Source organism: Cebidichthys violaceus, unplaced genomic scaffold (genome assembly GCF_023349555.1).
Source record: "Cebidichthys violaceus isolate CVI_PGR_0920_01 unplaced genomic scaffold, fCebVio1.0.p SCAF_1, whole genome shotgun sequence".
Classification (NCBI taxonomy): Eukaryota; Metazoa; Chordata; class Actinopteri; order Perciformes; family Stichaeidae; genus Cebidichthys; species Cebidichthys violaceus.
In genome coordinates, this window is record NW_027176262.1 from 10,535,996 (window position 1) to 10,547,939 (window position 11,944).

Genomic DNA, 11,944 nt, shown 5'->3' on the forward strand with positions numbered 1-11,944 from the left:
TGTTTTTTTTTTACCAGGATTCCACTTTTGAATGAGGGGGCTGGAAAAGTTCCCATGAGCAGCTCCGGCTCTGGTTGCCACTTATCCTCCATCCAATCGGGAGCGTGTAAATGCTTCACGAGGCGTTTCCTTTCGTGTGTTCGTGGATCTCTGAAGGCCCCTTTGAGGGAGATCAGTTAGAAGCCGAGCCGCGGGTGGCTGCAGGATCCCACTCGTATCCTCTCTGCCCAGCTCAACAGCGGACGAACTTTTCCATCTCTTTATACACATTTACTGCGGAGTTGGGTTGTGCTTTGGTATTTTTTAATGTCAAAGTAACGTTTTTAACTGTCGTATTTTTAAGGTCTGGCGGGGGACTGAATTACCGCCGAGTTGATCACATTTCCAGCGGACGGCAGTGCATCCTGTCCCGGGAAGAGGTTAGCAGTAACACCCCGTTTGGACGTTGATTGCAACAAACCCCGAGAGGACTAAAACAACTCGTAAGGAAGTTACAATCTGGAAGTATTTCTCTGTCGTAATCTGCGTTTCATCCGCTGGACTTTTGCAACTTTTTTTTTTTTTTTAACTAGAAATGGTTGGCAGGTTGAACTTGCCAAATGCATGTGAAGGAGATCCACTGGATATGAGCTGCAGGGCTGATAGAGGACTTGACAGCCCGGACTCCGGGTTACCCCCGAGCCCGAGCCCCAGCGCCTGGCTGCTGCCGGTGTGCGCGGACAAACCCGGGGGCGTGAGCCCGGTGTCTGAAGACGAGGGAAGGGGCTCCTTGGTTGGTAACACTACTACCTGACTAACGCATTTCAGTTTATGTACGCCCTTTAAAGTCAGGCAACCGAGCACTAAATGCATATGAACACTTATTTTAAATGTCAGTATATGGATGAGTTGCTGTACGAACGTTGCATGTTCTAGGAACTTAGTATCGCAAGCCTGCTGGTTTCTACACAGGATAAATGTTACGTGGTAGATTTTCCTACAAATTGCAGGTTTTCTTGCATTGGAATAGCTGTTTCCTCTGAACACCACTGTGTTGCTAACTCTTCAGTTTGTATAGTTTTAAACCAAATGTTTGTGGATGTTCTTGACAATAACACTTGTGACATCCCGTAAGAAGAAGAAGACTCCAGCACTGAGCTGGACCTGTGAGTTGCAGTATTGGCTCCTCATGTGTTGACTGTGGGACTGATTTTTATCATTACAGGTTCCAGTTTTACCCTCTGGTTCGTTCCAGCAGCTACACCCATTGTCCTACGGGGAAGGCATAGCACTTGATCCGTTACCGTCAAAGGAAATAAGGTGGGTTTTGCTGTGCCCTGTTCTGTGCAGCATTAGACCTGCTGGAGGATGTGCTCAAAAGTGACACTCCATGGGGACATGCAGGCTGTAGCATTTTTATTTGAATATGCACCAAGACGGCAAATCAATGCAAATTGTGTACATAAATAGAAAAGTGGGACTGGGACAAACATTGCTTTGTAGTGTAATGGATAGTTAGCGCAGGAGGCTGCAGACTAGTTTAGCTCTCAAACCGTTACACTTTCCCTCTTCCACAGGTTTACCTCATCCGTGCACTACGACTCGGACCGCCACTTCATCCAGGGCGTGGCCCTGCAGCCCACGGGCCAGGGCCTTGAACACTGCATGCAGACCATTATGGCCGTGCCCCACAGTACCTGGCGCCACTACAAGACACAGCTGGATTTCCAGCCTCGCCATCGGCCACAGTGCTTCAAGACCACCACCATTGTCTACCCCAAGAAAACCAGTGCCCTCTACACCACAGAGCTGAGCTACGACTGCCACCGACTATCCAAACGTTTCATCTCCAGTGTGGAGCTGGAGGCGAACGGTCGCAGAGAGCTACCTCAGTGAGCAGGGGACAGGTGGCTGGAGACACACAGCCCCTATACTGTAGCTCCCCCCAAGGCTGGCTGTCTTTGACCTGCTGTGTTGTCTTTGTGTTGTGTAGCCTGTTTTTCTTTTAAGTGCCATTCCAAGCTGTGGACAGGAAGCACCTGTGCTGTTATGGATATCAGAAAATGACAAGACATGAACAAAGTGGATAAAATATCCATTCAGTCCATGTCTTCGTGGTTATATTCCTGACTATGGATGATCTATCAGTTAGAGTGGATTTTTCATTAAATGCTTCGCTTTGCAGAGTGATTGGTTTTAAATTTAAACGATGAGGCCTGTCTCTGCTCAAGTGATTTGTTTGCGATCATAGAGAAGCTTTCTTTAAAAACTGCTATCTTAGTGTATGGTTCAAAGCTACTCCTATGTAAGGCAGAGGAAGGGAAAATGAAATGTGTAAATGTGCTTGAGTTTGGCTGCATGCTAAGAAATCACTACTTTATTCCACACTGTACAAAGGATGTGGTGAAAACACTTATCACGTGTTTTGTTTGTTCACAGGGTATTGTGTGTTTCTGCACGACAGACACAAGCTAAGCACTTCCCAAGCCTTCTCTCTCTGACCACTGTCTATGGCTGCGATTCTTAATGTATTATGAACATGTTGGTAAATTAAGTACGCTTTTCTTTGTTGGGATGTGTAAGCTTAAACAAACTAATTAAATAGGTCGTATAGATGGATCATGAGTGTGGAGTTTACTGAAAAGTGGATATTGTTTTTGATATCACTCACTGGCTTAAAATAACAAGCTGCATTCCACTGCCATCACTTTCTTTGGCTTGGCTTGGATTGAAATTGTATTTATTCTGTTGGAGTTCTTGGGTTTTATCAGCTGTTTAATGGGTCTCTCCAGTCATGCAAGGGCTATTTTTGTGATGCCCTTTGTGCCTTATTGATGTGGCTGTTGATTCTTCTTTTTGATAATAGGCACTTATTCAGTGCAAGTTTGAAATAAAATGTTCATCAGTTCAACAATTTTATATTTTAAGAGGAGGTATTCAGTGTTCATTTAGCCTGCAAAATAACAAAATTTGACCACGGGAATGTCGTGTAAAAAAATAAACTGTTCACATGTTTTTGGGGATATCAAGTAATTCATTAACATTCCACTTCAGAGGAGAAACATTTGGAGGTTCCTGCTGCATTGAATGCCACAAATCAAATGCCTTGCTAATCAATTGAAACGTCGGCCAAAACCTGATGTCCTAGAATCTAGATGGATGTTCTCTTAATCTGTTCAGGGTGAATTGTCCCATTTTGACATCTTCAGAATTGTGCTGCTTCAGCGCCCTCCTGTGGCCAGAGAGGGAAAGTACAACAGGGAACTTGCTTTAATTCCAGGTTGAGGTTGGTTCTGTGCTTCAAATCATATTTTCAACATCATAAATATATATATTTATATATATATATATATATATATATATATTTATATATATATATATATATATATATATATTTATATATATATTTATATATATATATATATATATATTTATATATATATATATTTATATATATATATTTATATATATATATATATATATATATTTATATATATATATATATATATATATATATATTTATATATATATATATATATATATATATATATTTATATATATATATATATATATATATATATTTATATATATATATATATATATATATATATATATTTATATATATATATTTATATATATATTTATATATATATATATATTTATATATATATATATTTATATATATATATATATATTTATATATATATATATATATTGAATTTATAAAGATTTTCTGTTGACTTGGCGCTACACAGGGGAGACACCAAAGAAAATGGGGATAATTGAGCAAGTATCAAAATCACACTATATATCAGTATCTAGGAGGAGAAAACAGAACAGTAACAAATTAAAAATGCAGCCCCGGTTTTTAGGAAATGTGTCATCTGGGAAAATGTATCTAGTAGTCACTGAAAATAGAAAGCGTATCAGGAAGCCCCTTCTGCTATCAATCAGATATCAGCATCTTTTGGCTTTTTACCTATTTCACAAACAACATACAAAGTTAAACATGACATAAAACATGTTAACTCTCTATCTTGTTACCACTGAGTTTGTTTTTACTGATTGTCTTTAGTGTGTGTAAAAAAATAAAACAAATTCTGCAGGATTAGTGCTTATTCCATAAATTCAAGGTTTCATGAGCATTTTGGGAGTTTCCTCAGAAGATGCCTGCACCATTGTCAGTCCTGACCCGATGAGATTTTAGGAACGGTAGGTTTTGGGTAACCTCTTGCATCATCTTTTTTGTCTTTTCACTACACATCTGACCCACTGTTGACTGATGGAGCTGCTTTCTACAACCTTCTAATAATTTATATTAGTAGTTAGAAATGGCAGTTTTTATTATTTAAGTTAAAGAATTTTGTACTGAACATTGGAATTTATTCTTTTTTTCCAGCTCGTCTATTTGTATGTTGTCTTCATATTTTCTAGTTATCTGTAGGCTAAATGTCTGCAAATAAAAGCTCTTTTTTGAGGACATTGGAATCGTTCGTATGTCCAATGGGCCCGTTTTCAGGAAGTTATTCTAATTGGACAAACTCAATGAGATATTATCTGCTTTGATTTGACAGCTGAAGATCTATATTTTTCCCACAGAACCTGAATGCAACATTGCATTGATGCGTATGACGTATGTGACATCGACAAATTCAATTAATTAAATATATTTTAAAACACAAAATGACAGCATTTTACAGCGTAAACTGTTTAAATTGGTGTATTGGTGTTTAATAATTGAAATAATAAATATGAGCACAAACACTTTGCGTTGTATGACGTAATATGGGTTCAGAGGTCGTCAACACGCCCACATTTTTTTCCAGCATGGTGGATTAAAGTGTCGTTGTTTATTATTGTCACAAAGTAAACCTAGCTAAATTATTATATTTACGTGTGGATCTTTATGTGACTGTGGGGGATTTCATGGCGCATATCCGGTTGTTTCTCGTCTTTGAAACGTGGAAATAGATGTCAGACGACGGAATCCATCCTTAAACTCTACTGCCGCTCGTTAGCTTGTTATGCTAACGTTAGCCGGCTGAAGAATGAAGACCTCCAATGGAAACACCACCGTCATGGACATGTTTGAAAAGGGAAAGGTCCTGAAAATATGTGCGCCAATGGTGCGATATTCAAAGTAAGTGGAGTCTGTTCTTTCTGTGATTACATTTATTCGTTTTTATTCCTGTAGCAACCACGTGAAAATTCAAGGAGCAAAACATTCTGCAGGTACAGCTGTCCTTTGTCGTGTGTCTTCTGCAAACTATGCTCAATAAAGTTTTTTTTCCCCCGTAGGCTTGCATTCAGGTCCTTGGTGAGGAAATACAACTGTGATATCTGCTTCAGCCCAATGATAGTTGCTTCTGACTTCATGCGATCTGTGAAAGCCAGGGACAGTGAATTCACCACCAATGAGAGTGAGTAGCAATATGAGCTGTAATAGTGCTACACACTACAATGAACCACCACTTGTAATGCACAGCATCTTCACACAAACATGTCTTATCTTCCACAACATGAATGTGTTGTTAATTGTGAGCGTTGTACATATTGCCATTCTGCTATAACTTTGAGAATTTAGACTTAGTTTTTCTTACCTTTTTTTTCTATTTTCTTTTTCCTCCTCAGGTGACCGGCCCTTGATCGTGCAGTTTGCGGCCCCTGATGCTCAGACTCTGGCTGATGCAGCCTGTGTGGTCGCACCTTTCTCAGATGGGGTTGACCTCAACTGTGGCTGTCCACAGAGGTACAGTTAATTAGAATGTTTATGTTTTCATCACTAGTATTTTGAATACTAATGAAGTGTTATCGTATTGTTTTCCTGTACAAAGATCTATTAAACCCTGTGCCCACTCAACATGCTTGCAAATCTTTCAGAACTCTTTATTTAGGTTGTTTGATTAATTATTGATTAATTGTTGTGTTGTGTTTTCAGATGGGCTATGTCAGCCGGGTATGGTGCATGCCTCATCAACAAGCCTGAACTTGTGAAAGACATGGTCAGACATGTCAGAAATCAAGTGGACAATCCAAACTATACAGCGTCCATCAAAATTAGGTAAAAAAAAATGAACCAGTTTGACATTTCATTTGATTAAACATGACAAAGTTTGTCCACCAGAGAGCACTGACATGTCCGCTCAATATTCTTGGTCAAGATAATAAAAAATAAATCCAAGGTGTCATGTAACTACATTTTGAATGTGTAACTGTGCCCTGCTATGTTAAAATCAGGTAATAATAACAACAATAAAGATAAATTCACTTCACCCACAGAATTCACAATGACCTGAGGCGGACAGTGGATCTGTGCCAGAAGGCTGAATCAGCAGGTGTGTCATGGATAACGGTCCACGGCCGCACAGCAGAAGAACGCCACCAGCCAGTCCATTATGACGCCATCAAGACAATCAAAGACAGCCTATCCATCCCTGTAATCGCCAATGGGGACATAAAGTACCTCCGTGATGTGGAGTCCACTCACCAGCTTACTGGTGTCGATGGTAGGTTTGCTTTCAACAAATCACACTCATGTCATGTACACGTCTCAATTTCTTACAGATTAAAAAAACTACAATATTCTTTTTTTAATGTGTTTTTGTTTGTTTGGATTTGCTCATTAGGTGTGATGGCAGCGCGGGGGTTGCTTGCAAACCCTGCCATGTTCAGTGGCTATGAGGACACTCCTTTGGAGTGTATATGGGACTGGGTGGACATCTCTATTGAGCAAGGCACTCAATTCACCTGCTTCCACCACCATCTCATCTACATGCTGGAGAGGGTTAGCTCCCAGCCTGAGAGAAAAGTGTTTAATTCTCTATCCAGTACCTCAGCTGTAATAGATTACCTCGAGAACACATATGGGCCAGTGCATGATCTGGGAGCATAAGCATATTGAAATGTGATATTTTTAGATTTGACTTAGTTTTTTTACTTTGTTTTATTTTTATGCCAAATAAAACTGCAAAGCTACAGAGGTGGATCACTGTCACGGTCCGTCTTCTTTATTGCTGTATTTTCTCCCATTAACTCTCAACAGTAATCGTTTAGCTTATTATACCTAGTGATTATTAATTATTGTGTTAAACAGTGAGGAGTACATGCAAGCTACACACTGAGACTTGAGGTTTGTTTGCTTCTCACTGAATATTTACCACATAGAACATGTAGCTGCACACCCTCAAAGATCACAAGAATTTTTAGCAGTTTTATCAACAAGAACATTTCATATTGTGCAATATTCTAAGTCATAGACAAATATAAAGGATATTACAACTTTTTAATTTTTTATTGAAATTTGCATTGGAAAAAAGAATTTTGAATGACTAAAAATTAAGGCTTGGTACAATGATTATTTTTCATGTAATTTCTGTGTAATCTTTATTGATGTTGATATTTTAGCATCATAATGAATATAAATACTGTTTTTGAAGAAACAACATAATTTAAATGTATATTAGGTTTTAATTGTTCAGAGTACTTGAAAGGTATATACCGGAGGTAGTGAAAATGTTCCCTTCAAAGTGATTACAATGAATGTGAAAAGGAGCGGTCGATGGGAGTACAGACAATAGTCAGAACAGACAGTTTCAATTTCAGAAGGTATTACTGGACCACGTATTTCACAGCCAAATTCATTTTTTTGTGACAATATGTCCATGAAAAAAATATTTTATAATGAAGAAGATCATCTCGAAATTATTTTTTTTATTTTGAAAAAGAAAATAGGACCGGAAGCTAGAGCTGAGCTGACTGGAACCAACGACAGAAACAGGAAGTGGGACGCAGACATATAAAACTTTTTTTGGTGATCGATTTCAAAAGTTAACTCTCTTAACGTGCTCTGTTTTAAGTACGTGTTTTTGGTGATTTGCTGGTAAGTTGTGAATCTTCATGCCTGAATACTGATATTATCTTGGATACTATCTTATTGCCATTTTAAAATGTGTAACGCTAGCTAGTTAGTTAGCGTTAACCTAACTTAGCTGTTTCTGAATCGCACAGGATAGTCTGACGTTAAGTTAGCTTTTAGTTAAGGTGTCGTTAGCTCGTGTTAATGGAGCATTGGATTTATGATTTTCAACTTGGATAAGGGATGAAAAGAGTGAAATCATAATTTAAAGCACATATAAACACACTTGTTTGTCGTCACCTATTGCTTGTGACACGGATGTAAAGTAACGTTAAGTAATAACGTGCGTTTGGCAGAGTTAACTGTAGCTTTTGTGAGTTTACGTTAAGGTATGTGCACTCTGAACAGCGTCAATAAGGAGCTTAAGTTAGCATATTTTTCAAATGAGGCTGCATTGTTGGAATACAAGCAATGCACGCTAGCTAAACCTCGCAGCCGCACTAACGTTACTGACTGAGTTCTTGCTAGTTTGTTGTCGCTGTTTCGTCAGAGAGGCAACCCAGTGCTTAACTGGTTTTCTGTAAGGTGTTGTGTCCATCTTTGTCAGGTTATCGCCAGAGGCCCTCGCTTGAGATGACGCTTCAATGGACTGCTGTGGCTCTCTTTCTCTATGTGGAGATGGGCATCCTCGTTATCCTCTGTTTACCCTTCATCTCAGCCAGGAGGTACGTAACAATCATATGCGTGGGTCAGGTTTGTAGAGTGATCTTAAGATGATCGGGATTGTGTGTTGCATAGTGAGTCCTTGACACACTCGAACATGCTACCTGTCTATACATTAGTGTGTGTGTGTGTGTGTGTGTGTGTGTGTGTGTGTGTGTGTGTGTGTGTGTGTGTGTGTGGGTGTGGGTGGTTGCAGATGGCAGAGTATTTTCCAGCTGAGGATCTGGAACTGTGTGGCAAGGTTCTGGAACAAAGTGTTTCTCACAATGATCATAATACTCATTGTCCTCTTCCTTGGTAAGTGACACATAAAGTGTGCCAGTTTTTTGTTTTTTTTCTTACATCCTTGTAGATACTGTAGGTAGTACTTTCAGGTTGGACCACTTGATATTCTGTGAACTGTCTAGTCTCAAAACAACAGTCAGCTGGGGGGAAATTGTGGCATCTTGGCATACTGAATGCTGTAACATAAACTAGGTACATAGCAGAAAAGGAGTAACATGTTGGTAATTTCGTACATCTTTTTCTTTAGATGCAGTGCGTGAGGTGAGGAAATATTCAGCTAAAGAACTCGGCACAGACGCCAAGCTGCAACCGAACATGTTTGATCATCTGCACATGAAGCTGTTCAGAGCCCAGAGGAACCTCTACATCTCCGGCTTCGCTGTCTTCCTCTGGCTGTGAGTCTTTGCTCTCTTACACTGATACCCAGATGACATGTCAAAGGTGTTTCTCAAACCCCCTGTTATTTTATTCTATTTGCAGGGTTATGAAGCGAGTGGTCACCTTGATTAACCAACTAGCCTCGGTGTCTGGCTCTACAGCAGCTCTTCAGGCGCAGGCTGATAATGCTACCCAGACTGCCAAGAAATGCAAAGAGGACAATGAGCTGCTGAAACAGGTAGACTTCGCATTGATTGGGCGAAGACTCAACGCTGCAAACAGCTGCAAAATATACCTTCGACAATTCATTGATCAGACAATACTATTGAATGATGAAATGGATTCTTATGTACCTGAAATATAAAAGTTTAGTGTCAAATTTTAGGTGTGGAGGTGTTCAGTTTTTTGCTTTTAATTTCAACTCCATTGGTTTGTAAAGATTCCATTAGACATAGTTAAAAGACACATCTTCATACATACATATATACTTCTGTGTGTAGCAGTGCTGCACCCACTTTGAGCTGAACAGTATGTAAATTCAGCCAGTGCTCGCACGGCTGTGCACATCTAGTTGGCATACACAGTTGCACTTCACACGTTTTTGTTGTATTCCAGCTGATGATCTGTACAACTGGTGCATTCACTATCTCGGTAGTTATCTTTGTTTAGTGGATCTGCTATCTCAGATTTTTATGGAGTGTTTTCTTAAGGTGGCCTGTGAACTTGTTTCAGTGCACTTTTAGAGACGGACACTATCTTTACCGCTTGTGTTGGAAACGGTTGTCTTCCAATCCCTCACACTGGGTTTGATCCCCCTCATTAACCACCTCTAGATGAGAACTCACACACACTGAACATTTTACATCAGAGTTACACAGACAGAGATGTGTACTTGAGGTTCATTTCATTTGATGTTTTTCAGACTCTGATGGAAGGGAAGGGTGATAAGGCTACCGCAGAGGGCATGAAGCTGTTGAGAGAAGAGGTGGAGAAACTGCATGAAGAACTGAGGACCTCAAGAGATGGTTAGTATCCACGTACACGTGCTCACGCCCACTGTAATGTTTGTGTTATTTTTATATAGAACTGTTAACTTTTAAACTATTCACTTCTAAAGCCAATGAGGATGTCCTGTGCTAATGTGTGTGTGTGTGTGTGTGTGTGTGTGTGTGTGTGTTTCCTTTCCAGCACTGAAGAACTCTCAGTCAGAGGCAGATGCAATGAAGAAGCAGATGGATGGCCACGGCAGGGAGTATGAACGACTGATGAAAGAACACCAGGAGCTCCAGGTGATGCTTAGTCCTAAACACAGCAGGATAAGGACTTGTTAGGTCGCCTGCTCCCTCAATAATTCATGTTTTTAAGAAACCCGTCCATTTCTTCATCAACTCAAATGCTATGTTTTGTTGTTGAGGTATATTTAACATATTATTAATTGTAGTGAAGAGAACAAATCCAATTTATTTCCAGGATCTCAACTAAAGAAACATAAAAGTTAGATTTACATTAGATAAATTTAATATATTTAGTTTCTATATTATATAACATATTAACTGTCCTTTTTTTTTTTTGTCTTTTCAGAATCTTCAGGATAGTGGAAACAAAAAAGACGATTAGTTCTTGTAAGATACTTAAAGGGTGAAGTGTTTACGCAGAAAATTAGCCCAATCACGAGAGAACCACCGCAACACATGCTTTACCTTCATATAACACCGTGTGTCACACAGCATATCGTAAAGCCACGATTGGCTCCCCTGACTGATATCGATAATGATTTTAAAGCATGGAGGGGGATTTTTATTAGGACATCAGACTGCCTTTAATTGAAGGAGTAATATAGGATGCTTTCTTGTTTCTGCCGGCTGCAGTGTGACTTTGCAGACTTGCAGATTAACTGTGGGAGGGAGTTCAGTCAGTAATTGATCCAGGTCTGATCACAGAGCACTTAATATGTTAAAAGAAATATGCAGCAAGGACGAGTGTTGCTTTGTGGTTTGTCATTGGTATATAGAGTGCAAGATTTGTCAAAAGCTGGAGCAGTGACGGCTATGAATGTATTTTGATACATACTTCTGTGTGTAGCAGTGCTGCACCCACTTTGAGCTGAACAGTATGTAAATTTGGCCAGTGCTCGCACGGCTGTGCAAATCTAATTGGCATATACAGTTGCACTTCACACGTTTTTGTTATATTCCAGCTGATGATCTGTACAACTGGTACATACTGTATGTTTTCTTTTCTTTTTTGTTCCCTCCTTAACTTAACTTGTAAATGTTGAAGATGAATAGAGATAAAACTGAATATCTGTGGGGATAGAAAATTGGATTCAACCACTTAGATCTTACTTACGGTTTAAATGTCTTAACTTCAAACTTTTAAGTTCCAGATTGTCGTATATTTGCTGCACTGCGTGTTGTACTGTATTTGTAGTGAAGAGGGGCTGTAGGGTTTTTGTTGTATTTCCGTTACCCACACAGAGCCTTATCACTGTGAAAGAGGAGATGAGATTATAATCATCGGATGCTTCAAGTTTTTTATTGATAAATAAATAGGTTATTGGGTTTACCAAAGTAACTTTTCAGGTGATAAAATTGCAAAAAGACCCTTTTCAAGTTGTATTCTGTTGAAGAAAGAAATCCTTTTAGGTACAATTTGTTGAATAAAGAATGTCTCTATGCCATACCTTGTTTTGAATGAATAACACAAAACACATCATTTCATTGG

The 11,944-nt window shown here is 39.1% G+C and overlaps 3 protein-coding genes across 4 annotated transcripts; all 3 read left to right on the forward strand.

The window, feature by feature from the left end:
* Positions 1-52: 52 nt before the first annotated feature.
* On the forward strand, positions 53-2,994 carry rflnb (refilin B). 2 transcript variants are annotated; one of them, XM_068718319.1, is made up of 4 exons: positions 53-482; positions 573-772; positions 1,205-1,299; positions 1,557-2,994. In XM_068718319.1, exons 2-4 carry the CDS (start codon positions 575-577, stop codon positions 1,873-1,875), a joined length of 612 nt encoding a protein of 203 aa, XP_068574420.1. In that variant the 5' UTR covers positions 53-482; positions 573-574; the 3' UTR covers positions 1,876-2,994. The 2 variants fall into 2 exon arrangements, with proteins under 2 accessions (XP_068574420.1, XP_068574334.1); XM_068718233.1 differs by having other exon boundaries at positions 53-772.
* Positions 2,995-4,784: 1,790 nt separating this feature from the next.
* On the forward strand, positions 4,785-6,962 carry dus4l (dihydrouridine synthase 4-like (S. cerevisiae)). Its single transcript, XM_068710052.1, has 6 exons — positions 4,785-5,119; positions 5,278-5,399; positions 5,611-5,728; positions 5,918-6,040; positions 6,259-6,485; positions 6,606-6,962. Exons 1-6 carry the CDS (start codon positions 5,028-5,030, stop codon positions 6,869-6,871), a joined length of 948 nt encoding a protein of 315 aa, XP_068566153.1. The 5' UTR covers positions 4,785-5,027; the 3' UTR covers positions 6,872-6,962.
* Positions 6,963-7,740: 778 nt separating this feature from the next.
* On the forward strand, positions 7,741-11,900 carry bcap29 (B cell receptor associated protein 29). The gene is made up of 8 exons (XM_068710064.1): positions 7,741-7,858; positions 8,442-8,559; positions 8,754-8,854; positions 9,090-9,237; positions 9,323-9,458; positions 10,143-10,245; positions 10,409-10,509; positions 10,802-11,900. The coding sequence occupies exons 2-8, from the start codon at positions 8,468-8,470 to the stop codon at positions 10,835-10,837; spliced, it is 717 nt and encodes a 238-aa protein (XP_068566165.1). The 5' UTR covers positions 7,741-7,858; positions 8,442-8,467; the 3' UTR covers positions 10,838-11,900.
* The last annotated feature ends 44 nt before the right edge of the window (positions 11,901-11,944 follow it).

Excerpts from the sequence above, each read along its gene's own strand:
- bcap29 (XM_068710064.1), top strand. The coding sequence starts at position 8,468 with ATGACGCTTCAATGGACTGCTGTGGCTCTCTTTCTCTATGTGGAGATG. Across the intron at positions 8,855-9,089 it reads ACTCATTGTCCTCTTCCTTG|ATGCAGTGCGTGAGGTGAGG; the intron begins GTAAGTGACACA and ends CTTTTTCTTTAG. Across the intron at positions 10,246-10,408 it reads ACTGAGGACCTCAAGAGATG|CACTGAAGAACTCTCAGTCA; the intron begins GTTAGTATCCAC and ends TTTCCTTTCCAG.
- rflnb (XM_068718233.1), top strand. The coding sequence starts at position 575 with ATGGTTGGCAGGTTGAACTTGCCAAATGCATGTGAAGGAGATCCACTG. Across the intron at positions 773-1,204 it reads ACGAGGGAAGGGGCTCCTTG|GTTCCAGTTTTACCCTCTGG; the intron begins GTTGGTAACACT and ends TTATCATTACAG. Across the intron at positions 1,300-1,556 it reads TTACCGTCAAAGGAAATAAG|GTTTACCTCATCCGTGCACT; the intron begins GTGGGTTTTGCT and ends CCTCTTCCACAG.
- dus4l (XM_068710052.1), top strand. The coding sequence starts at position 5,028 with ATGAAGACCTCCAATGGAAACACCACCGTCATGGACATGTTTGAAAAG. Across the intron at positions 5,120-5,277 it reads CCAATGGTGCGATATTCAAA|GCTTGCATTCAGGTCCTTGG; the intron begins GTAAGTGGAGTC and ends TTTCCCCCGTAG. Across the intron at positions 6,041-6,258 it reads ACAGCGTCCATCAAAATTAG|AATTCACAATGACCTGAGGC; the intron begins GTAAAAAAAAAT and ends CTTCACCCACAG.